Genomic DNA, 24669 nt, shown 5'->3' with positions numbered 1-24669 from the left:
GTTATCGTCTTCATTGTCTGGGCCATTGATTTCAGTTTTGTAGTCATTTAATAGTCACCTCGTCCATCCTTGATATTTTGTCACTGCAACAAAGGTTTCTAAATGCGTATTAATGTCTGAAATCTATTGGACGTCAATGCCATTTATTTGTTCTCTTGTTTTCAGCACCACAGAGATTCTGAAGGTTAACAGTGTTCTTCTCATTAAAACATATACAGGAAATGCCTTGCCTGTTAATCTACGCCTGTCATTTATCGAATGTTCTTTTGTGTTTGCCTGAAGAAAAGTTATGCAGTCACTAAACCAACCTGATCCACCTGTTAGATTTAATTCTCTAGCACTTTATACAAGTTAAAAGTTATCAAAAGACGTGTTTCAGTCTTTTATTATCAAACATTCGGCACATTAATGAATGAATTTGTGTTTCAGTGAGTCCAAACAGCACTGAATGTCTTGAAGTGACTGTAACTAAACACTAACTAAAGCTAAACAGTAACATTTACTTTATTGTACTTTAGACTCACTTTTCTTTACTTTCATTCACACTGTTTGATTTTTGGACTAGGTGCGGAGTGTTGCTTGTGTAACAGGTGTTATATTGTATTTATTAATTTCAATCAAAATTCTCCTTGTTATTCATCAATTATTTTTATTTAATTGTGTATTTTCAAAGTTGTTCTTTAAATATCTTATATTTCAGAGTTAATGAAATCATAGCTGTGTTTGTTTCCAATGTATTGGTGTATTTTGGAAAATTGCGCGTGGTCCCTTTAAGTGTCGTTTTCCGGTTTCGCCTGCTCTCGCTCAGTTCGTGGCAAACGTGATTGAGGAGAGGTGAGTTTTACTGAAGCTCCGGTTAAAATATAGCATATAAGTGTTGTTTATCATAATAACAAATGTAACGTTGTTCTAAATTGCATTACATTGATGTTTAAACATGTATGAGAGGTTGAATGTATATGAGGCATGTATTGTGGGTAAAGTTTATAAGCATGAATGTGCAAGCTTTGTAGTGAGAATTATCCCTTTTACTAATAGGTATGTGAGCTCCTAAGGAAGGCACATACTCAGCTTTGCCATTTGTTGGTTTTATTCATGCAGGTATGTGTTTACATATGTGTTTATGATTCTGTTTTGTTTTTAAAATTTATGTATAATGTTTCTCTCTTTTGTTTTGGTGTATGTTAAACACACTTCAACCTGATTTATGTCAGTTTGCGGCAAACGCGATTGAGGAGAGGTTGGTGAGCTCCTAAGAAAGGCACATACTCAGCTTTGCCATTTGTTTGTTTTATTCATGCAGAATAAAAGCCTGTTAATTCCCTGCTGAAAAATCCAGCTTAAACCAGCCTAGGCTGGTTTTAGCTGGTTGACCAGCCTGGTTTTAGAGGGGTTTTGGCCATTTCCAGCCTGGTCTCAGCTGGTCAGGCTGGAAAATGACCAGCCAAATCCAGCTAAAACCAGCTTGACCAGCCTGGTTTAAGCTGGATATAGCTGGTTTTGGCTGGACTCCCAGCTTTGCTAGGCTGGTTAAGCAAGGACCGGTCCCACTTGTGATGTACGTTTGGATAAAGACCCAGAGAATTGGGCTGCGGGCGTTCATCATTTTCTCTTAGCTTAATAGTTTTTTTTTTTTTTTTTCATTTCTTTATGTTTATGTATCATTTCAATTCTTTTTTTGATTAAATCTATTTAAATTGATTTGATTTTCTGGTTTGGATCTTTATTTGGTTTTGTTACTTCATTCTTGAGCCAGTAGGTTGTAACAAATCCTTAAAAGTCCGATTTTAAGAATGTGGGTGGATTAGGATCTGAAAAGACTTCAACTGGAATGAAACTGCTGCCAGTTTACACGTTAAACTGCTGTAATGCCCAAACCAAAGCCAGTGTTTCTTTTTTGAATACAGAATAATTGAGCTGATAAGAAATACGTTTCAGCTCTCAGCCAATATAATGTACCAGAAACACTAAAATCGACTAAGATTAGTACACAATCTGTGTAACAACATCCACCCAATTTCCTGTCTAATCATTATTCAACTAAATCTGAAACAATACTCCAAGAACGATTATCAGAAAACACACTTCAGTTCTCACACGCACAACCTGACTCATTTAGTACAAATGACTCATAATGATGAACAAGTACTACAGGTCTGTTCTGAATCCCAGTATAAAACCTTCTGTTTACAAACCAGTCTCTCTCTCTATCCAGTGTTCAACACAAGCACTTCAGTCAGAACTGATTTCTTCTATTTTTAAATTTGGGACAGTAAAGGTGTACTTTTGATCAGGTGATGACATTAAACAAACCAAACTAGACCAAAGTTGTTTTTGTAAATGCAATTCACAGAAGCCAATGATTGTTTTGCATGGTAACCTTGTGAAATGTTTAAATAGTTTGTGTTTTAGTTTAGTTTTTTTTTTTTTTTTTTTTTCAAGATGGTTTGTTGCAGAATAAAAACAGCCACACCCAAACAGAAAGTACAAAACAGGTTTCCTGTAACTGGTGTTTTTCAAATGAAATGAAAGTAATTTAGTTTTAGTACTGGAATTCCTCCTTAGTCTTTCATAACACTTCCGTCAGACACTCGCATTCTTCTGTCCAATCAAAATCCTTCAAGCTGGAAGGACACTGTATAAAACCCGACTGTTTTGTTCAGGTTTTCCACAGCGAGGGACGCAGCTCGACTGAAACCAGCTTTCTAAATAACCTGCATTCATCAAGAGAATCATTGCTCGGATTATTCGTGGAGAGAAACCGATCAGCACACAGCAGCCCTGAGGACCTCACTCCGTGATTATTCGCAAAGAGAAACCGCTAACCACGCATCGGCCTCGAGAACCTCACTCCGTGATTATTCGCAAAAAGAAACCTCGAAGCACGCATCGGCCTCGAGAACCTCACTCCGTGATTATTCGTGGAGAAAAGCTAATCAACGCGTGTTGGTCCTGAAGGCCTCACTTCGTGATTCTTAGTTAAGAGAAGCTGAACAGCGCGTGTTCTGTTCTTGTTTGGGGTGTCAGGAAACACATTCGACATGCTGCGTAATGTTCAAACCTTGTACAAGATGTCTTCAGCCATTGCCAAAATTCGTTCAGGTATATCGGAATTGGTTGAAATATTTTTACCAAAGTTCAGCTGGATCGAACAGGCTAATTCTGTGTGGCAATTTTTCTCAAAATTCATTAGAGACCGCCTAAACTTAAATCACTCAACAGGAGAAGCCACCAATTTGATACTGCCAAAGTAGAATGTGTTTCCCAGCAAGAAAAGCCAGGCAGGTGATATTGTCTTTGACTCTGTCTCACTGTGTTTCTACAGAAAGACAAGCTGGTCAGACAATATTGTCTTTAAACTGGTCACCCCGTGTTTCGAACGGCTCATCTTCAAAGCGAACACCATGCAGTTACATGAGGAAAGAAGTGTGTCCGATGACCATTGGTTCCATCAGCGAAGAAGCTTGGTCACTGGAGTGTAACTTGATCATAACCAAAATAAAAAGTTAATCATGTCTTTAGAGTGTGCCTTTATTTACTGTTGGACCTGAATCTGTCGTTGTGCAGTTTCAGATTCAGAAGAGCTGGTCAAAGGACGTTGGCTCTTGAACTGTCAATCTGCAGTTCCTTGTCAAGAGAAGCTTGTCAAAGGACGTTGGCTCTCAACCAGTCACTCCACGGCTTCTCATCGAGAGAAGCTGGTCAAAGGGCGTTTGGCTCTCCACCTATCAATCTGTGGTTCCTTTTCGAAAGACGTTGGTCAAAGGGCGTTTGCTCTCAACCGGTCTAGCTGGGTTTTCCGTCCCCTTGGCGTTTCGCTGGCGATCTGAAAGAGCAGTTTTTTTGAAAGAGCAGAATTCCCTAAGAGAGCACACAATCGTACAACGCGTCTTATTAAAGATGTCGTTTCGACCTTCCGTTTCTGGATGCGGTGGTTTCCTCGCCCCGGATGACAGGCACGAGTATTGCGTCGCATGTTTGGGTCCAACATGTTGATGTGGTGCTCACAGACAGTTCTTGCCTGCATTGCGATGGCTTGACTGTTGCGCAACTGAGGTCGCGTTGAGCTCTTTTATTAGGGCAAGTCACCCCTGCTGCTCCCCGCAAAGTGGGGTTAGCACTCAGGCAGGCCTGAGGGTTACAGTGGGGGCTAATCCATCACCTTTGGGCCCGCGGATCCCTCGCTCCTCTTCAGTGAACTCTGCTTCGAGTGTGAGCGCCGGGGGCGTGATGTCCATCACTGCATCGGAAGGCGGGTTGACATGCTCCAAGGAAGGTCCAGACCCTCTGCCACCCTCCGGGGTTGTCAGTGTGGTTACGGATCTGGAATCGGACATGTTAGCCGTGTTATCCCGAGCTGCTTCGGCCGTGGGGCTGGAGATGGCTTTTCCCCCAGAACCGCGACCAGACTGCTTAGACGGGAGCTACGGTGGGGGAGAAGAAAAAGGCGAAGCCTTCTAGACCCCCCATCCCCTTCTTTACAGAGGTACACAGAGAGCTCACGCAGGCATGGAGGCTACCTTTTTCTGCTCGGTCCTCACGCACACCTGCTCTCACCTCCCTCGATGACGGAGCGGCCAGGGGATATAAGGTGATTCCCCAGGTGGAGCATGCTAGCCGTTTCACTCGTGGAGATTCGCCCAAACTCCCTTCCAAGGAGTGCAGATTATCTGAGTCTCTTATGGCCTACACTGCTGCGGGCCAGGCCGCCTCCGCTCTGCACGCTATGGCCACCTATCAACGCTACCAAGCCGAGAAGCTAGCCGAGATGCAGGAGGGCGGTTTTCCCCCGGGCTTGCTGCCTGAGCTCCGCACGGCTACCGATTATGCTCTCATGACCATTAAATCAGCTGCTCATGCCCTGGGGAAGACGACGGCCACATTAGTGGTCCAGGAACGCCAGTAATCTGGTTAGCTCTTAACCCATCAATCCGTGGTTCCTATTCGAAAGAAGCTGAGCAAAGGACATTGGCTCTCAACCCGTCACTCCACGGTTCTTCATCGAGAGAAGCTGATCAAAGGACGTTGGCTCTCGACCTGTCAATCCATGGTTCCTTGTCGAGTGAAGCTGGTCATAGGGCATGTTGAAACGGATCGCCCTGCAGTTCCATGGGTAAAGAAGCGCTGTCTGACCTTTAGATCCATCAGTAAAGAAGCTGGTTGCTAGCGTGTAATTTGATCATGACCAAAATAAAAACAACTCGGGCTCATTGTGGAAATGTAGTCCCGCGGACGTTTCTGCAGACCACGATTTACATCCCGGGAGGTACGTATTCGAACGGTTTTTGTTTTCGCGGATCCGCGAGAGGCCGCTGTGCGCGTTTTTTTGCGTCTCGGGCGCCTCTAGGGAGCCCGCGCCGTTCTCGCGCGAAAAGCCGCAGGATCGGCCGACTCGGCCGCCCTCCTCCTCCTCCTCCTTCCCTAAACCAGAGTGACGGATCGCAAAAGCCATCCAGAAAAAAAAAAGCAAAAGCCCTCGTCTTCGATTTCGACCGCGTTTTCGGATCCCGCCGCGTTCTCGCCCTTATTTTTCGGATTTCGTTTTTCGTCTTACCTGATTTCTGGAACCTGCTATTCCCCGGACTCGATCCCGGTCGTCGTCCACCGCGGCCGGCTCCTCCTCCTCCGTGGCCTCCGCTCCGCTGACGCAACGATGTGAGCTAAGCGGACAAACTGATTGCATCGGAAAAGCCCTCCACTCGCAGGCGAGCGCGAAGAGGAGGGGCAGAGCGGCGCCACCCCGCCCCGTGGCGTTCGCTCAAAAAACTAAACGCAGCCTTTACGTACCTCTGGCCACGTAAATCGCGGTCTCCAGATACGTCCGCGGGGCTACGTTTCCAGAATGAGCTTAGGTTGAATAAAAATGTTAATCACGTATTTAGTGTGCCTTTATTTACCTATTTTATCAACCACTGGACCTGAATCGGTCACTCTGAAGTTCCTCATCGAGAGGAGCTGGTCAAGAATGGACGTGCGTCTTGAAGAAGCTGCAGGTCTGGTCTGAGTAGGTCACACTGAGGTTGAATCCCTCACTCCATGGTTCCTCATCAAGCGGAGCTGGTCAAAGGTCTTCAAACCAATCACTCTGCAGTTCCATGGGGAAAGAAGCTGGTTGTAGGCTTCCTGCTATAGTGTTCATGGGAGGAGTGAGCTGTTCTTTAAAATTGTTTTCCATCGTCTGAAAGTGTTTGAGCCATGGCTTTTCAGATGTTGAATCTCCTCCATACTGGAAATCCCAGTGTACTGGCAGCTGATGTCATTCTGTGCCATTAATAATAATGTGTTTGGACAGGAATTAGTGTTTAATGTATACATCTTCTTCAGGCTTTAAGAAATTGGACATTGTTTTACTGGAAAGTATAATGAATCAAGTTCATTGATAGAAGTGAAAGTGCACTTAATTTGTTTTTGTGAAATTACTTTTTGCTTAATCAGTTTCAGTACTGCTGAAACCAGACTTCATCCTGTCACTGATCCCACTCCAGCTGGTTGTGTTCTCCCTGCTGACTGTGAGCCTGTATAGGTAACATGGGTGAGTACATTCAAAAAATGTCAATAGCTATGTTTCCATCCACCTATTTTGCAAATTCGCATAAAAAACAGTAAATTTTGAAAATGCGCATAAAAAACTTACGCACCTAACTGAGTGGGATAAACTGTTTATTCGATAAGAAAAGATGCGCATAAACTGCGATGGAAACACTTTTACCGCACAAACTCCAGCATGCGCATTAAAAAAGGTCATGTGATTTTGTTAAAAGAGATCATGTGATGCTTAAAATGTGTGTGAATGGACAAAATGTCAGGCTGAGCACATTATAAAACATCTGAAATGTTGTTTTGGTCATTATAAAACGCCTTACCATTTCAGTATTAGTGTTATTATATTATTAATGACCTCCAGTATCAAGAGCGCCTGTGCTCCGCGTCTGACACCTTCAAACGCCGCTGCGCGCTCACTGCTTGTCAGGATTGTCTTCTGAGGCGCATTCATTTAGAAAAGATTGATGCAGCTTCTCCTACTGCAGCAAATGCAGTTTTTACTGTTGATATTTGGCGCCTTTTTTTTTTATTTAGCTTTGACTCGTTGGATGGAAATGATGCTTTATTCGCATCATTAACTTTTATGCGATAATCCAGTTTTGCGCAAAAAGTTTATTCGCATTTTTGGATGGAAACATAGCTAATGTAGCTATCATTTAGTCCTTCCAGAAGCTTCTGTAATGTACAACTAGACATCACTGAATATCACAAAGACACAATAACTAAACCCTGTAAACTTAAGCTAATCAGTAATCTGTACTTTGTTATCCGGTGTGATCTGTTTGCTTGTGTTCTAGATTACATTAAGGAGTTTCTAGAGATGCAGACTGAAGAAATGATCAGTTTCAGCTAAACCTTGAGTTTGACTTCAAGATCATCAATATCTCAGCCATTGCAATGTACCAGAAACACTGAAATCTACTAAAATTAGTACACAAACCACTGCCATGTGTAACATCATCCTCTTGATCAATGCCCTTTACCACCCAATTCCCTGACTAATCATTATCCAACTAAACCTGAAACAATACTACAAGAAAGATGGTCAGAAACACACTTCAGTTCTCACAAGCACAACCTGACTCATTCAGTACAAATGACTCATAATGATGAACAAGAACTACAGGTCTGTTCACAAACCAGACATACTCTCACCAGTGTTCAACACAAGCACTTCATACAAAACTCAGTTAATCATGTGAATATGCTAAAGCTATGAGTACCTCCTCTTTTCCATATAGCTCATTCTTTAGTCTTTGTCCCCAGTGAATGCACACTATTACTTTTACTCAAAAAATCTTCTTGTGAATAATGAAATAGTCTAAATAATCTCTCAGATTTACACTGAAGGAAGAGCTGGAGACATATCTAGAAAACCGAATAACTCTTTTGAGCCAGTCAGAATGCAGCACCCCATATGGATATCTGATGTTCAGTATGGCCATGTATGAGCTTATATACAAAATTATATCAAATACTTGAACATACATGCACATTAAGAGCAAGTGCTGTGTACAGGTTGAGCTTTATATACTGACAGACTTGTTCTTTAACTACAGTACCTGTCACAAGCACACATAGATCAGAAAAACAGGCTGAATAACCTGGAGCCACAACAGCAGTTCATAAACTGCCCATCCTTCAACTCCAAATCTGATCGCTTATTTTTAATATTGGTGTTTTTTATATATTCTAGTTTCACATGCCCAATTTTTTTTCCTTGCATGTGACATCGTGAAGTAATTTACAAGAAAATAATTTTCAACATTTACAACGAATGTTTTGCACATTAACCCTTTGTTGGGCACTCATTGAAATACCTCAGAATCATGGAGTGCTACTGAGTGTTATTACAAGACTTTGTTACTATACATGGTTCCTTGCTTGATAAAGCTAATAAATAATACATTCAAATTAAATTCAATTATTTTAAAATAAAGTCAAGATGTTCACCAGCCCACCCAAACACTCATGCTGTCCAAAAGCCTTTTTGACTTTTTCTTTTATGTAGTGTCTGTGTCAATAAACCAAGGCCAAATCTGCCTAATACTAATGTGGCAATTTCATTATTGCAGGAAAATTTCTAAAAACTTCTAAGATGGCCGAAAACAAAGCATGTAATGCAATGAAGGCATGTCCAAACTCGGTCCTGGAGGGCCAGTGTCCAGCAAAGTTTAGTTCCAACCCCAATCAGACACACCTGGGCTAGCTAATCAAGCTCTTACTAGCCATTCTAGAAACATCCTTGCAGGTGTGTTGAAGCAAGTTGGAGCTAAATCTGCAAGACGCCGGCCCTCCAGGACCGAGTTTGGACACCCCTGCTTTACATATACTAGTTGGGCAGATTCAGCATTTTTGTGCTCTGTTCATGAGATGATGAGAAGCAGAAAGTATGAGATGGTGACCTCTTGTGGCTGGAAGAGTTTACTGTCAGCTCATCATGTGCTTTACTATTGTAGAAAAAGGGATAATGCCACCTTAAAAGCATAATAAACCACAGCATTACATTTGTTTTCTTTTTAAATGCTGTTGTTTTAACCCAGCATTGGGTCAAATATGGATAAACCCAACCAAGCATTCGTTTTCCTTCGGCTTAGTCCCTTTATTAATCAGGGGTTGCCACAGCAGAATGAACCATCAACTTATCCAGCATAAGTTTGACGAAGAGGATGCTCTTCCAGCTGCAACCCAGTACTGGCAAACACCCATACACTCTCATTTTACACATACACTACGACCAATTTAGTTTATTCAACCGGAGCACCCGGAGGAAACCCACACCAACACGGGGAGAACATGCAAACTCCACACAGAAACACCAACTGACCCAGTTGGGACTCGAACCAGCGACCTTCCTGCTGTTAGGTGACAGTGCTGCCCACTGAGCCACCATGCCACTCCAACTTTGAGGTGTCTTGTGAGTGCAGGTACAGGTAATTAGAGATGATTGGCGAGGGAGAACGCTGATTGGGAGAGCAGGAGCGAGCCGAGGGTGTGACATAACTAGGTTAATCAGGTTTAAGTTAGAGTAATTAGGCAAGTCATTCTATTACAATAACAGCGGTGGACAATCCAAAGCAAATATTGCTTAAGCCAAGCTATTGTGTAACAGTGGTTTGTTCTGTAGAGCAGGGGTTCCCAAACTTTTCAGCCCGCGACCCCCAAAATGACAATGCCAGTGACTCGCGACCCTCAATATCCTCTGAGGTGGTTATAAATACAGAAACCTTTCATGCAATGACGCAGACACACCAATTAAATTTGTGTCAGTGCTTTAAATGTGCCAGAAAGTATAACCTGATGTTATAAAATGAAAATGCATCTGCCGCTATTGCTGTCTTTAATACAATGTAATTACCCCAGGGGTCGCAATCCAATAGAACAGGGGTGTCCAAACTTTTTGGGCCGAGGGCCAGATGCAAAAAAAACAACGTTGTCGCGGGCCAAATTTTACATACATCACACAGACACGCATATATATGTATATGTATATGTATATATATATATATACAGTTGAAGTCAGAATTGTTAGCCCCCCTAAATTGTTAGCCCCCGTTTATTTTTTTCCCCAATTTCTGTTTAACGGAGAGAAGATTTCTTTCCACACATTTCTAAACATATTAGTTTTAGTAACTCATTTCTAATAATCTTTGCCATGATGACAGTAAATAATATTTGACTAGATATTTTTAAGACACTTCTAATCAAGTTAACTAGTCAAGTTAAGGTAATTAGGCAAGTTATTTTATTACAATGGTTTGTTCTGAAGACTTAAGGGGCTAATAATTTTGACCTTAAATGGTTCATAAAAATTTAAACCGCTTTTATTCTAGCCGAAATACAACAAATAAGTCTTTCTCCAGAAGAAAAAATATTATCAGACATACTGTGAAAATGTCCTTGCTCTGTTAAACATCATTTGGGAAATATTTAAAAAAGAAGAAATAAATCAAAGAGGGGCTAATAATTCAGACTTCAACTGTGTGTATATAGATAGATAGACAGACAGACAGACAGACAGACAGATATATAGATAGATAGATAGATAGATAGATAGATAGATAGATAGATAGATAGATAGATAGATAGATCATAACAAGAACTGCTGCTTAATTGAATGCATGTAATACCCGGTGGTTATTTATTGAATTACGTTCATTTTTGTATAGCGGGCCAGATTCTATTGATATTTATAAAAAGCCTCGCGGGCCGCCACAAAACTGATTGCGGGTCGCAGATGGCCCGCGGGCCGTAGTTTGGACACCCCTGCAATAGAACTAGTAACTATAAGCTACTATAGTAACTATATAGTATATAGTAACTATAAACTACTATTTTTATTTTCAATATAGTTATGGATAAAATAAGTTAATTCTTATGGTTTAATAAAAATAGATTTTTGGAAATCACCAGGCGACCCCCCTTCATTGCCCCGCGACCCCCACTTTGAGAACCACTGCTGTAGACTATCGAAAAAAATATTTAGCTTAAAGGGGCTAATAATATTGACCTTAAAACGGTTTAAAACAATTAAAAACTGATTTTATTCCAGCCGAAATAAAACAAATAAGACTTTCTCCAGAAGAACAAATATTATAGGAAATACTGTGAAAACTGTTCTGTTAAACATCATCTGGGAAATATGTGTAACAGGATCACAGGAGGGTGAATAATTTTGGCTTCAACCGTATGTCTTTAACTACCAAACACAAAGCTTTAGATGCGAATGATGAGAGATGCAGGATAGTGATTCTCTGTCAGTGAGTAAAGAAGAGGAGGAGAGAGGAAGAGGACTGAAGCTGATTCTGCTGCAGATCTGGAGAACAAAACACCTAAAACTGAAGATCCGTCAGCTGGAGGATCAGAAAACATCACTGTGAGTCACATTTCATTAATCTGCTCTTAAATTTGTAAAGGTGGGTTCTACAAAAATTGATAATATATGAAAATACATTTAAAAAACAACTGGGTTTAATCTAACCCAAATCTTGGTTGATTTGACCCTTTTAGGGTATAACAGTTGTCATAAATGTGTTCATTTTGCAAACTTTATTTTAATGTAATTTACTAAAATAATTAATTGTTGTTCTGTATGTGTGAAAAAGCTAAAGCTTCAGCTTACAACCTCATTTATTTTGAGGGCAGATGAAATAAAATAAAATATTTACAAAATGTAAAAATCGCGTATACAATGTATAACAATATATGTTTATAGTATATTAAGGAAAATGTATATTAAAGGCCGAAATCCTAATAATTTTGCTGGTGATATTGTAAAGGATGCTGCTATGCATTTTTTATGATTTATCTCAAACTTTCTAAAATATATTTTATATATTCAGAATCAGTTTTATTGCCAAGTGTGCTTCACACAAACAAGGAATTTGTTTTGGCTACAGAAGCTTCCAGTGTACATAAAGTGACAACACAAAATAAATATGAAAAAAAAAAATATGATAACCAATAAACAGAGATCCAGTTAGTCAATAAATCTGGATGTTGAATTGTATGTACAAATGTATTTGGCTCAAGCTCAGAGGTTAGCACTGTGGCCTCACAGCAAGGTCGCTGGTTCGAGTCTCTGCTGGGTCAGTCAGACCCAGTTTGCATGTTCTCCCTGTGTTCGTGTGGGTTTCCTCTGGGTGCTCCGGTTTCCCCCACAGTCCAAACACATGTGCTGTAGAGGAACTGGGTAAGCTAAATTGTCCGTAGTGTATGGATGTTTCCCAGTGATGCTGGATAAGTTGGCGGTTCATTCCGCTGTGGCGACCCCAGATTAATAAAAAGAGACTAAGCTAAAAAGAAAAAGAATACATTAACATAAAACTCAACTTGGAGGATTTTGATTCTTTAATTTGTCAAAATAATTACTTAAATAACTCAAAAAACAACAACATATAAACAACATTTTACTAATAAAAAAAATAACTTTATCAATTAAATGGAAGTTAAAAAAATGAAATCAACATATGATTTAAAGGGCACCTAGGTTACCCCTTTTTTCAGATTTAAGATAAGTATTTTATGTGTCTGTAAAGTTTCAGCTCAAAACACCCATCAGATTATTTTTTATTATATTTTTTATAAGTTTCTCTTTTATACCTTTTAGCATGGGGTAGCGGTTTTGTTGTACTGCGCCTTTAAGGCTAGTCCTCCCTGCCCACCCGTTTCTAGTAAAGCTGAAGTGAATCGCTGTACTTCACTACACACGTGCACTGTTTTAAATCATGTTAAACTTGTGAAACTCACTCTTGATCACATTTGATGAGGATTGATGATGCTAGCAAACTGGACAGACCTTTTATTCCCGGTTGCTTTGCGCACGTCTGGTCTTGTTGATATGATTATACACATGATTATAATTCAGTTTTTGCGTTTGTATTTAAGATGCAAAAGTGCTCAAAGTTGTATTTTGGTGTGAGGATTATCCGGCTGGACAAAACGTGTAAGTGTAATGATCAGTGTTTGAACACAGAGCTTGTTATTCGCAATCTTCGAAAAGCCTATGGGAAAATTCTATAGGGATTTTATCGAGGGAACCAGTTTTATGCTAGCAGCCGATTCGCCTACAAGGTGACGTCATAGTTCCTTCACTCTATAAACACTGCTTAATTTGTGAATCACAAGGTCCTGGAACAGATCGGGGTAACGGGTCCGGCATGCTACCCAAGGATGTATAGCCTAGGTGTCGAGCATGAAAGTAGAGTCACAGGGTGGTAATATCTAGGCTTTGGATATCGGAGGGGTGTCGCGGACGTAGGTTAAGGCAGGGCTTCCCAAACTTTACAGGCCACGACCCCCAAAATGACAATGCCAGTGAGTCGCGACCCCCAATATACTCTGAGTTGGTTATAAATACAGAAACCTTGCATGCAATGGCGCACACACACCAATGGACCCAAGTCCATTCAGTCTTCTTTTAATTTTTTTAATGTATGAGAGCTGGAAATGGGCCACAAATTTAACCGGGTGTTATGAAATCTGCTGCATCTGACGCTATTGCTGTGTCTTTAATACAATGTAATTACCCCAGGGGTTGCAATCCAATAGAAGTAGTAACTATAAGCTACTATAGTAACTATATATGGTATAGACGACTATTTTTTTCTCTTCAGAAGGTTATGGATAAAATATGGTAATTCTTTAAGTATTTAAGTGAAGAGTGTTGGGGAGTTATGGAAGAAAGTGAAAGTGAACAGCGGACGGGTGAAGAGGGGATTGGTAAAATGAGATTTCAGAGGTGACGGATCCTGAGTGTTCCGGCACAAATTGAGCCCTGCCTATACCATGTTTTTGAACTTGTGGGGGAAACCGGAGCACCCGGAGGAACTCCACACAGAAAAGCTAACTGACCCAGCCGAGGCTCAAATCAGCGACCTTCTTGCCTTGAGGCGAACATGCTTCGCACTGCGCCACCATGCAGCCCTTCACCACACATACTACGGCAAATTTAGTTTCTTCAGTTCCCCTATAGTGCATGTGTTTGGACTAAGGGGGAAACCGGAGCACCTGGAGAAAACCTACGCCATCATGGGGAGAACATGCAAACTCCACAGAAATGCCAACTGAACCAGCGACCTTCTTGCTGTGAGGCCACAGTGCTAACCACTGAGCCACCATGTCACCCTATTATACTATTTAAAAATGCATAAATCTAATAATTCAGCTTATAATGTTGATGATCTTGTTATGCATTTTTCTCATGTTTTTCTTTCTAACCTTCAGGATTGTTGTTTAAATAAGAGCATCCTAAAAATCTCCACCATGTCCAACAGCACTTCGGCAGATCCCAACATAAACTCCACCATCATTCCAACTCTTTCCTCAAAGCCGGAGAACTCTCTGGAAGTCCAGCTGGTCACCATATCATTGTCTTTACTCATCTGTGGAGTGGGAATCGCTGGGAACATCATGGTGGTTCTGGTGGTGATCCAAAGCAAGCATATGATGACCGCCACCAACTGCTACCTGGTGAGTCTAGCAGTAGCCGATCTGACCGTTCTGATGGCCGCCGGGTTGCCAAATATTTCAGAAGTCACCTCTTCGTGGATTTATGGATACACCGGATGTGTTTGCATCACATATCTGCAATACCTGGGCATCAATGTATCCTCCTGCTCCATCACAGCCTTTACTATTGAACGATACATTGCAATCTGCCACTCCATCAAAGCCAAACTCATCTGCACCGTATCCAGAGCCAAAAAGATCATCGCCTGTGTGTGGATCTTCACAGCTATATACTGCATAATGTGGTTTTTCCTGGTGGACACTGAGGAGACTGTTTATTCTAATGGTGTCGTGGTCCGGTGTGGATATCGGGTGTCCAGGAGTCTCTTCATGCCCATATATTTTATGGACTTCACACTGTTTTATGTGGTTCCTCTGCTCGTGGCTTTGGTTCTGTATAGTTTAATTGCCAGAATCTTGTTTCAAGATCCGCCATCATCCAATATCTCCAATCAGAGATTTACGATTCATCAGGGCAGACGGCAAAACTCGCTAAAAGTGAACTGCAAACCCAACAGAGCAGCATCCTCCAGAAAACAGGTCTGTGTGTGTATTGAGTTGGGCTGGCGACAAGGGTTGGATCCAAATTGCAGCTTAATTTTGCAAATGGTCATGCAAGCAAGGTTCAATCACCCTGCTGAAAAATCCAGCTTAAACCACCCTAGGCTGGTAGGCTGGTTTTAGCTGGTCGACCAGGCTGGTTTTAGAGGGGTTTTGGTCATTTCCAGCCTGGTCTTAGCTGGTCAGGCTGGGAGATGACCAGCTAAAACCAGCTTGACCAGCCTAGCCAAGCTGGGAGTCCAGCCAAAACCAGCTATGTCCAGCTTAAACCAGGCTGGTCAAGCTGGTTTTAGCTGGATTTGGCTGGTAATTTTCCAGCCTTACCAGCTAAGACCAGGCTGCAAATGGCTGGAAACCAGCCTGGAAATGGCCAAAACCCCTGTAAAACCAGCCTGGTCAACCAGCTAAAACCAGCCTAGGCTGGTTTAAGCTGGATTTTTCAGCAGGGCAGGGACAGACGGTAGCATGTAGATAGTCTAAAGTGTAATTGGTGAGACAGGCGAAAGGTCATTGACAGCACGTCAACAGCATAATGAAACAATGGTCAGAAACATGGCTAGACAATCCAGCAAAATGCTTTGTAATGCTCACCACAGGGAAACAAGACTCAAGATGTGTGTCTGAGGCATGTATATAGTCCATATCATTAATCCTGAACAGCTTCAGCTGTGTGAGGGTATAATCAATAGGTGATCTGGAACTGGTGTGTGAGTGAAGTACATGATGGTAAATGTAGTTCAGTTCAGTGGCAGATGTGGTGTTCGGGCAAATGAACGGGTGTTCTACAGCAATCTGCAAAAGCTAGATCGCTGGTGATCATACCAGTGTAATTTAAAGAGCCTCTATTATGCATTTAAAAGGGTCATGTTTTGGGGGTCTCTAACAACAGGCTGATATGCATGCAAGGTCAAAAAAAACTTTCGTTGTCTTATAATATGCGTCTATTTTTATCTAAATATCCCAACGACTCCCATATGATTTGTTCAGCGATTCATTTGTTCCCAAACCCCTTTTTAGCGTGATGCTAATATGCGCTGATTGGTCCGATGACCCAGTCTGTTGTGATTGGTCTACTGCATTCAGACAGAGACTGTCAAGGCCAGTAAACAGAAAAAACCCAAATGCAGGTGAAGACAATGATTTATTGTGGAAGGCAAAAATTCTAACAGATCAGTTCATTAGCCAGAATGCAAAATTGAAAAAAAAAATCTTCTAAAGGCAATGTCTCAGTCTCAAGGGAAAAATGCACAAAAACCTCAGTTCGACAAATGGGAAAAAAAATGCTCTTCAGCAAGCAGTCCTCTCAGCCTGATCAAGAATGAACAAAAAATATTATATTCCAAAAAAATGAACAACAAAAAATGACAAAAAAAATACTTGCAGACTTTGATGGAGGGGAAGAGAATGACTGGAAATAACCAGGAACAAAAAATAGACTGGCCAGTAGAAACAGAGGCAGGTGTAATTGTCAGAACCACGCCAGTGTCCAGGACATCAAAAACTCAGGCAGCACAAGAGCAAAAACTTCGAGCAAGCCAGGGACTACACAGAAAGGCTGGGAAGGTAGGGAGAGAGTCCTGGAGTCAAACAGAAAAAGGTTAACTAAAAACATTAAGTTTACCTATAGTTGATGTTGCAGGGTCAGAAGCAAACAACAATCTGGCACTGAACAGCAGAAACCCAGAGAATAAATAGGGGAGCTAATGAGGAGAAAATAAGCAAAGACAGGTGAAGCAAATCAACTAAAATTATGAGAACGAGGAGGTGGAGAGAAACAATCAGAAGCACAAACAAAAGAAACATGTGGCTAATACAAACAGAACAGATAGAACCAGCCGATCACCCAGGAGTCCTGACAGAGACAGAGAAAACAATTTTGAAGTAGTCAGGGTTCAGACTGTATGTGTGAACCCTGTGCAGGAGTGCATTAAAGCAATGCAGTTTAGCTCCAGCATATCGCTCTATTCTTAACCACGACACACATTCAGAATTAATCCTCATAGAGGCAAAAGCTGAACTATTTTAAAACTTGACCACCGCAAATGTGTTGGAACAGCCGACGGTTCTGACTGCATGTGTCCCGTTTTTAACGTGGTTTTAGAAGCGATATGTGAATATAGAGTTAACCAGATACAGTACAAGCGGTTACAAGTAACAAAACATAATTAAATACATAATTTGCAAGCTAGAGAAAACAAGGACGCAGCTATTTTAATCGCACTTACTTACACTTATAAAATGGAGGAAGAAACTGATCCATGAACTGAGTAAAGTTCCTGTCAAGCTCTAATGCTGTGTTCACACCAGACGCGGAATGCGCGGATAAATCAAGCTATTCGCCCGTAAATAGCCGCGCGAACATTTGAGTTTACTCACTTCATTCGCGCATCAAATCCGCTTCATTCGCGTGTCAAATTCACTTCAGAACAGACGCGGATTCGCGTGATGGGCAGGGCTTCTGTCTGCCCCGTGACTCTAGCTTCATAGCTAAATGGCTAACATGGATTTTATGAAGAAAATAACAGTGTTTATGTGCTTTATGAAGGATGATAAACAGCGTTGATACGTTTAGGGCCGTGTCTGAGTCCACTACATGCTTTCAAAGGTGCATCCAGCTCTGTGAGCTCATAGACTCCTCCAGAAACTGAACCTGGCTGACGAAGGCTTTCAGCGGTGCTTCTGGCTGAGCCCAGCCCAGTTTGATGATCTTCTTGTCGGTGTCAGCTGGAGGATTTCCCCTGGGACACCGACAACAGGCGATACGTCAAAATCACGTCCCCACAAGAGCAAGCTCCTGATTGGTTAATGCGGCGCGAATGTCTGCTGAAGTTCTGATTTTCGTGCTCGAGTGATTCGCGCGTCAAACGCGCAAAACGCTCAATTCGCATCGCGCCATTCGCGCAACGCCATTTGCGCGTATTGTGCCGCAGGATGTCTATTCGCGCGCTTGCGTTGACTTAACATGTAAATCACTCGAGCTTGATGCGCGTTTTGCGTCTGTGTGAATGCAGAATCACAAAATCCCATACATCAATAGTCTTTTCTGATCCTGTTGTAAGCGTGTAGATTGCTGAAGCACTCGTCAGAAAAATGACAGGAACACAGCACAAGGCTAGGGCTATAATGCTGAGGTATTTTTGCAAAAATAAACTTCAACCACTGACTCTTCACAGCCTCATCTTTGCGTAGGGTAAATAACACTAACTTTCCCTCACACTTTACACAGTGTTATTCAGTCTTAGTACACAATTCCAACAGAATCATGTCTCGCACAGAGTCTGCGAGACATGATTCTGTTGGAATTGTGTACTAAGACTGACGGAAAATGAAAAGTTGTTATTTTCTAGGCTGATATGGCTAGGAGCTATACTCTCATTCTGGAGTAATAATCAAGGAATTGTGGGGCCAACACACTGGCTGCAGCAGGAGCAATGCTATTATGCAGTGCCTGAAAACTGGTTCATCAAACTTTTATTGATATAACCGACATGACACCTTCGATTAGATTAGGGACAGCTCAATTCACAACCATTGCTACACAGGTAATTTCAGGCATTAATCAATTTGTCAGCTGCAACTCTGCAAATATGCAAACTTCACATTGATCCTAGATGTGGCTGCAGACTCGGTGCAGATGCAAGCTGAGCTGCATCCAATGCTTTTTAATGCGCTCACCTAATCCCTCCCCTAACCCTCACAGTGATGTCACTAGCTCCATTGAGTGCATTGTGTCTAACACTGCATCTCTGGGCGATGCAATCTCAGCTTGCATCATAAAGGCTGCATAGATACTATTGAGACGGGGACTATTTTCAGGTACTGTGCAATTTTGCACCTGCTGCAGCAGTCATGGTATGGCACCAGAGTTTCTTAACTATACAGAAGAATGAGAGGATAGTTCCTATTAGTATATAAAGTATAAATGCATAATAATAAATGCAACGTCTCTGCTTATGAAAATCCTATAAAACAAATGCAGCATTTAACGTTTGCCATTTTGCGCTTGTTTTGTGTGTGTGTTGTTTCTATATGTTTGTGTGTGTACATATGGATATGTGTGAATGCATTTGTGTGTGTGTGTGTGTGTATCAGGTGACACAGATGCTGGCAGTGGTGGTTGTTGTCTTCGCTCTGCTCTGGTTGCCGTATCGGACTCTAGTGGTGGTGAATTCTCTGCTGGATCCGCCATATCTGGACACCTGGTTCCTGCTGTTCTCCCGCATGTGCATCTACACCAACAGCGCCGTCAACCCCATCATCTACAACGCCATGTCGCAGAAGTTTCGTGCTGCGTTTAAGAGGCTCTGCGACTGCAAAAACAGGTCAGATCAGGGCCGAGCGGGAACACACACTGTGACTGTCTATTACGGTGTAATAAAAGAGCTCTCCAGTGAAAACAGCATGAAGAAACAAGACAATACGAACACAGACACCTTCAGTCCTGCTTGAACTAATCTCTTTACAAGCAAAAAGCTGCATGTCTAGAAGAAAGAGAGCAATAACACATGAAAAAGGACTGTTCATTCAGAGTAAATATAGTGTTTAAACCATATTAGTTAATAAGTATAGTTGTGGGGTGACACGGTGGCGCAGTGGGTAGCACGATCACCTCACAGCAAGAAGGTCGCTGGTTCAAGCCTTGGCTGAACCAGTTGGCATTTCTGTGTGGAGTTTGCATGTTTTCCCCGTGTTGGCGTGGGTTTCCTCCAGGTGTTCAGGTTTTTTCCACAGTCACACATGCAGCAGTGCTAACCACTGAGCCCGTGTCGCCCAGAATCTTAAACTGTATTCTAAAATTCACTGGCAACCAATGAAGCGAAGCTAACATAGGGGAAATGTGGTCATATTTGTGAGTACCAGTTAACAGGCGTGCTGCAGCATTTTGCACCATTTGCAAACTGGCAATAGCTGACCATGCTGTTCCCCACATACAGTGCATTACAGTAATCTAACTGAGTGGTCACAAAAGCATGGAAAACTGTCTCAAACTGTTGGTATTGCTCTATTTTTGCTAGTTGTCATAATTGAAAAAGGCTAGATTTAACTACCGCTCTAATCTGATTGTCAAATTTAAAGTCTGAGTCACTTCTAAATTTGTGACTGCAGCTTAAATGTGGCTTAAATATAGGCTAACATCTGCCTTTATTTTAATTACAGAAACTGGTAGCTTTGAGGGGCGAGGCAGTGGCGCAGTAGTTAGTGCTGTCGCCTCACAGCAAGAAGGTTGCTGGGTCGCTGGTTCGAACCTCGGCTCAGTTGGTGTTTCTGTGTGGAGTTTGCATGTTCTCCCTGCCTTCGCGTGGGTTTCCTCCGGGTGTCCCCCACAGTCCAAAGACATGTGTTACAGGTGAATTGGATAGGCTAAATTGTCCATAGTGTATGAGTGTGTGTTTGAATGTGTGTGTGGATGTTTCCCAGAGATGGGTTGCGGCTGGAAGGGCATCCGATGCGTAAAAACTTGCTGGATAAGTTGGCGGTTCATTCTGCTGTGGCGGACCCGGATTAATAAAGGGACTAAGCCGACAAGAAAATGAATGAATGGTTGCTTTGCGACTAACTACACCGATGCTGGTTCTGATAAATGTGTGAAGCAATTCAATTGCTCAGCTGTTTGTGTAAATGCATGCAAAAATGTACATTTAAAAAGTCTAAAAAAAAACAAAAATCTAAAACTAATAATCAAAATCATAATATCCCAGTCATAAAAACATCACAACCTCTGTATTATTCAGGATTGCAGACCAAGCTAAATTTGCTTTTCTGTCTCATTTTTGGGGTATTTTTAAATGTCATTTACATATGTACTGAAGAACTAGAATGCTCTGAAAATAAATGCACATTGTGTTTTTCTTCTACCTGTGTCCTTCTGTCGCTCTGCTTTATTGTAGGTTTGTTAGTCCTGACAGTCACCGGGTAAAAATAGCCGTTTCATCAGTTCCTGTGGGATTAAAAGCGTGTGTCTCCATCCACACATTCATAAAAGCAAAGCATCTGATCAAAAAGCTCACATTTATTTCTCTGAACTCACTCACTTTGACTGTGTGTGTGTGTGTGTGTGTGACGTCAGTTGTATTTTTAGTTATTTCTGTGTGCTTTATTTTTAGCTAATCTGATTTTATATTTGATGCTCTTGGTGTCAGGAGACGTTTATTCATAATTATAGTCTTAATCAGATTTTTCTTTTTTAACTCGTGTCAAGTAGTGATTGCTGCTCTCCTAACATAGCTTTACGATGCTTTGAAATCTTTATGAATCTTTTGTGTCGCAGTCAGTTTTATTATATTCTCTGTATCTCTGTTTTTGTTTTTATACAGGACAAAAATGGTCTTTTTAAGGATAAATAGGCCTTTATGGTTATGATGTATATCTCGCTGCATCAAATGTGCTGTTGCTGATTTATCTACACTCCAAAAAACGTGCTCTTCTTACGATGTTAACCATTTTTGTAATTTACACAGAATTTAACTGTGAATTAATTTATTTTACTTAGGGCTGGACAATAATTCAATATCAATATATATCGTGGTTGGTTTTCTCTCTGGTAATATGCGTTTTAAAACCATTTCCGGTATTTCAATAAAAATATGCGCCCGAAAATAAATCTATGTGACCTCATAATATATTTGGGAGCATTTGTGCGACTGCACAGCCTGATCTCACGAGAAAACGTAAATCCTGTTGAAAAAACCAGCTTAAACCAGCCTAGGCTGGTTAACTGGTTTTAGCTGGTCGACCATGCTGGTTTTAGAGGGGTTTTGGCCATTTCCAGGCTGGTCTTAGCTGGTCAGGCTGGGAGATGACCAGCCAAAACCAGCTTAGCCAGGCTGGGAGCCCAGCTAAAACCAGCTATATCCAGCTTAAACCAGGCTGGTCAAGCTGGTTTTAGCTGGATTTAGCTGGTCATTTTCCAGCCTGACCAGCTAAGACCAGGCTGGAAATGGCTGGAAACCAGCCAGGAAATGGCCAAAACCCCTCTAAAACCAGCCTGGTCAACCAGCTAAAATCAGCCAACCAGCCTAGGCTGGTTTAAGCTGGATTTTTCAGCAGGGTATTTTACATTTTGCCAGTTTAGTGGCTAATTCGTACAAGTTCAGTCGTACAAAATCGTACGATTTTAAAAATGAGGCGTGGCACCTAACTCCACCCCTAAACCCAACCGTCATTGGGGGATGAGCAAATCGTACTAAATAGTACGAATTAGATCATACGAATTAGCTACTAAATGAAAAACTTACAAATTGTCGTGAGATTGTGTTGGACTGCATTAATGGTTGTAGCGTGACCTGTTTTGATTTTGCCTTACAACGTGCTGAATCGCTCTTCCCTGCCGCTTTATTGGTTCATATTAGCTGTCAATCACTCAAGGCTTTCTGCTATCAGATGACGGAGCTTTTGTGATTGCGGGAAATGCAAACGGCTAAAGAGTGAAAAGCGCACAGGTCTGCAAACCCCACATAAACTTACAAAAAAGGTGCAGATGACAGCGATCATGACATGGTGGATGTAGATCCGCCAGCTAAGATCAACCGAGTGTTTTCAGAGAAGGTGCCCGAATCTCCATGCGTTGCATTCACTGCGTGTACGGCCAAATGTCCGCTAAATGTAAAATCTAACACTGTACACATCATCGCCAATGAAGCTCGCCTTTACTAAATTTAACTTAAATTGAAACTGCGGCTCATGGCAAAGAGCAGTGTTGCGCCGGTGGTCGTCGTGAGAATCCAGCTCTACATGCTCGTATACTGGGCCGGCTGACTCGCCTGCTTTATTCCACAAACACAGAAAAATGAAAATCAGCTCATAATGAGACTGAGCATTTAAAATGACACAATCCCAGCATACTTTTAAAGAGTGATAGAAGTGAGACTACTTTCTTTTATCCGTTCCTTCTTGAGATGTATATTATTTTTCTATTTAGTTACTGATGACTGTTTGGCAGTGTTGAATTGAATGATTTATTCTAATCTTTTGTTTGTTTTGTAGCAGAAATACTATTTATTAAACTGACATGCATAAAAAACAACAGCGCAAAATAAACATTTCTTACTGAAATGCTTCATTTTTGGTTAATGCAAACCATACATTTATTTTTCATGAAGTTATATATATATAAGCTGAGTCTGAGAGTTTTATTTATTTGATATTTCTTGTTTGTAAAGGCTAAATACAAATAAAAAGTGAACATTCATTTTTTTGTCCTGTTTAAGTTATAAAAACATTTATAAGAGCCTAGATGTTAGACATTTGTGGGTACAGACATCCATTGTGTGTAGTCTTGGCTGTTTTTCCTTGGCTTTTTAATATTGTCCATATTGATATCAGAATTATATCGTATTGACCGAAATTAAGAAATATATCGTGATATAAATTTTTGCCATATCATCCAGCCCTAATTTTACTGTAGGTCAATTATTATTATTAACAATTATTAATATAATTTAAGTTTCAGTTTTAAAAATACTGCATGTTTACAGTAAAGATATACAATGCTGTAAATAATTGTTGCAAACAATTTGTTTGGGTTGAATTTGAACACATAAATAAATTTTGTAATGTTCAACTTAATTTGTTTAAATTCAACCCAAATAAATTGTTTACAACCACTTAAAAAATTTCAGTAAATTCAAGGAATCTTTGACACATTTTTTTTTCAGTAGTAGTACACAGCGTGATAAATGGTGCTATAAATGTAAAAAGCTGTAATTGTTTTACAGTAAGTTACTGGCAAACTCAACTCTAATATGATGTTATGCAGTATGATACTTTAATTTAAAGTTGCATTGTAAAAATTACTGTATACTTTACAGTAAAAATATGCAATACTGTAAATACATATAGAGCAAGATCAATGTGCTGTAAATGTAAATACAGTATTTTTGCTGTTACTGATTTATAGTCAGTGACTGGCGATCTGATGCCAGTAAGTTAGTATAGATTCTGCAGAAAATTGTTAACAGTGTACTTAGTTTGGTTTAGTTTAGTTTAAATCTTTATGAATCCCCCTGGGGGAATTTGTTCTGACATGGTGATGCTTCACATATAACAAGAATAACACACTTAACACAATAAACACCAACACTTAACATCAAGTACACACACACACACACACACACACACACACACACACACAAATTCTATAATAATAAATAATAATAACTAATCTTAAATAATCCATCGATTAACTACATTTATTGCATAACCAAGTTGCTTTAGGCATAAAAGTAAATTTATAACGATTTGTAGAACATCTTATTGTCCTTAAATATCGCCCAAGGGGCATCCACTCAACATATCTGCTCAAGAGGGGTGTGTGCCATCCTCAACACCTGCTGTTCGTAATAGTATGCCACACTTCCCAGGGGAACTCCTAAAATCTTTAAGCACAAATTAACGATGCCTTGAAGACGATTCTTGTTTTTTACAGACAGTAAAGCAAACCAGCAAATAAAGGAAAATGACAAAATGCTTTCAATAAATGAATTGTAAAAGGTCTTAAGAATAACTTTTGATGAGCCTTATACTAATTATAAGGCTAATACTTATACTACTGTTTTG

The 24669-nt window shown here is 40.9% G+C and overlaps 1 protein-coding gene across 12 annotated transcripts; it reads left to right on the top strand.

Annotated features, from left to right (window-relative positions):
- Positions 1-806: 806 nt before the first annotated feature.
- Positions 807-20967, top strand: LOC101883748 (thyrotropin-releasing hormone receptor). 12 transcript variants are annotated; one of them, XM_073909995.1, is made up of 7 exons: positions 807-834; positions 1039-1101; positions 6436-6532; positions 7341-7442; positions 11258-11419; positions 14319-15093; positions 19207-20967. In XM_073909995.1, the coding sequence occupies exons 5-7, from the start codon at positions 11280-11282 to the stop codon at positions 19561-19563; spliced, it is 1272 nt and encodes a 423-aa protein (XP_073766096.1). In that variant the 5' UTR covers positions 807-834; positions 1039-1101; positions 6436-6532; positions 7341-7442; positions 11258-11279; the 3' UTR covers positions 19564-20967. The 12 variants fall into 12 exon arrangements, 11 of the variants coding, with proteins under 11 accessions (XP_073766096.1, XP_073766102.1, XP_073766097.1 ...); XM_073910001.1 differs by having other exon boundaries at positions 14269-15093; XM_073909996.1 differs by having other exon boundaries at positions 11197-11419.
- The last annotated feature ends 3702 nt before the right edge of the window (positions 20968-24669 follow it).

Source organism: Danio rerio, chromosome 8 (genome assembly GCF_049306965.1).
Source record: "Danio rerio strain Tuebingen ecotype United States chromosome 8, GRCz12tu, whole genome shotgun sequence".
Classification (NCBI taxonomy): domain Eukaryota; kingdom Metazoa; phylum Chordata; class Actinopteri; order Cypriniformes; family Danionidae; genus Danio; species Danio rerio.
This window is presented reverse-complemented; position numbering and strand designations above follow the sequence as displayed.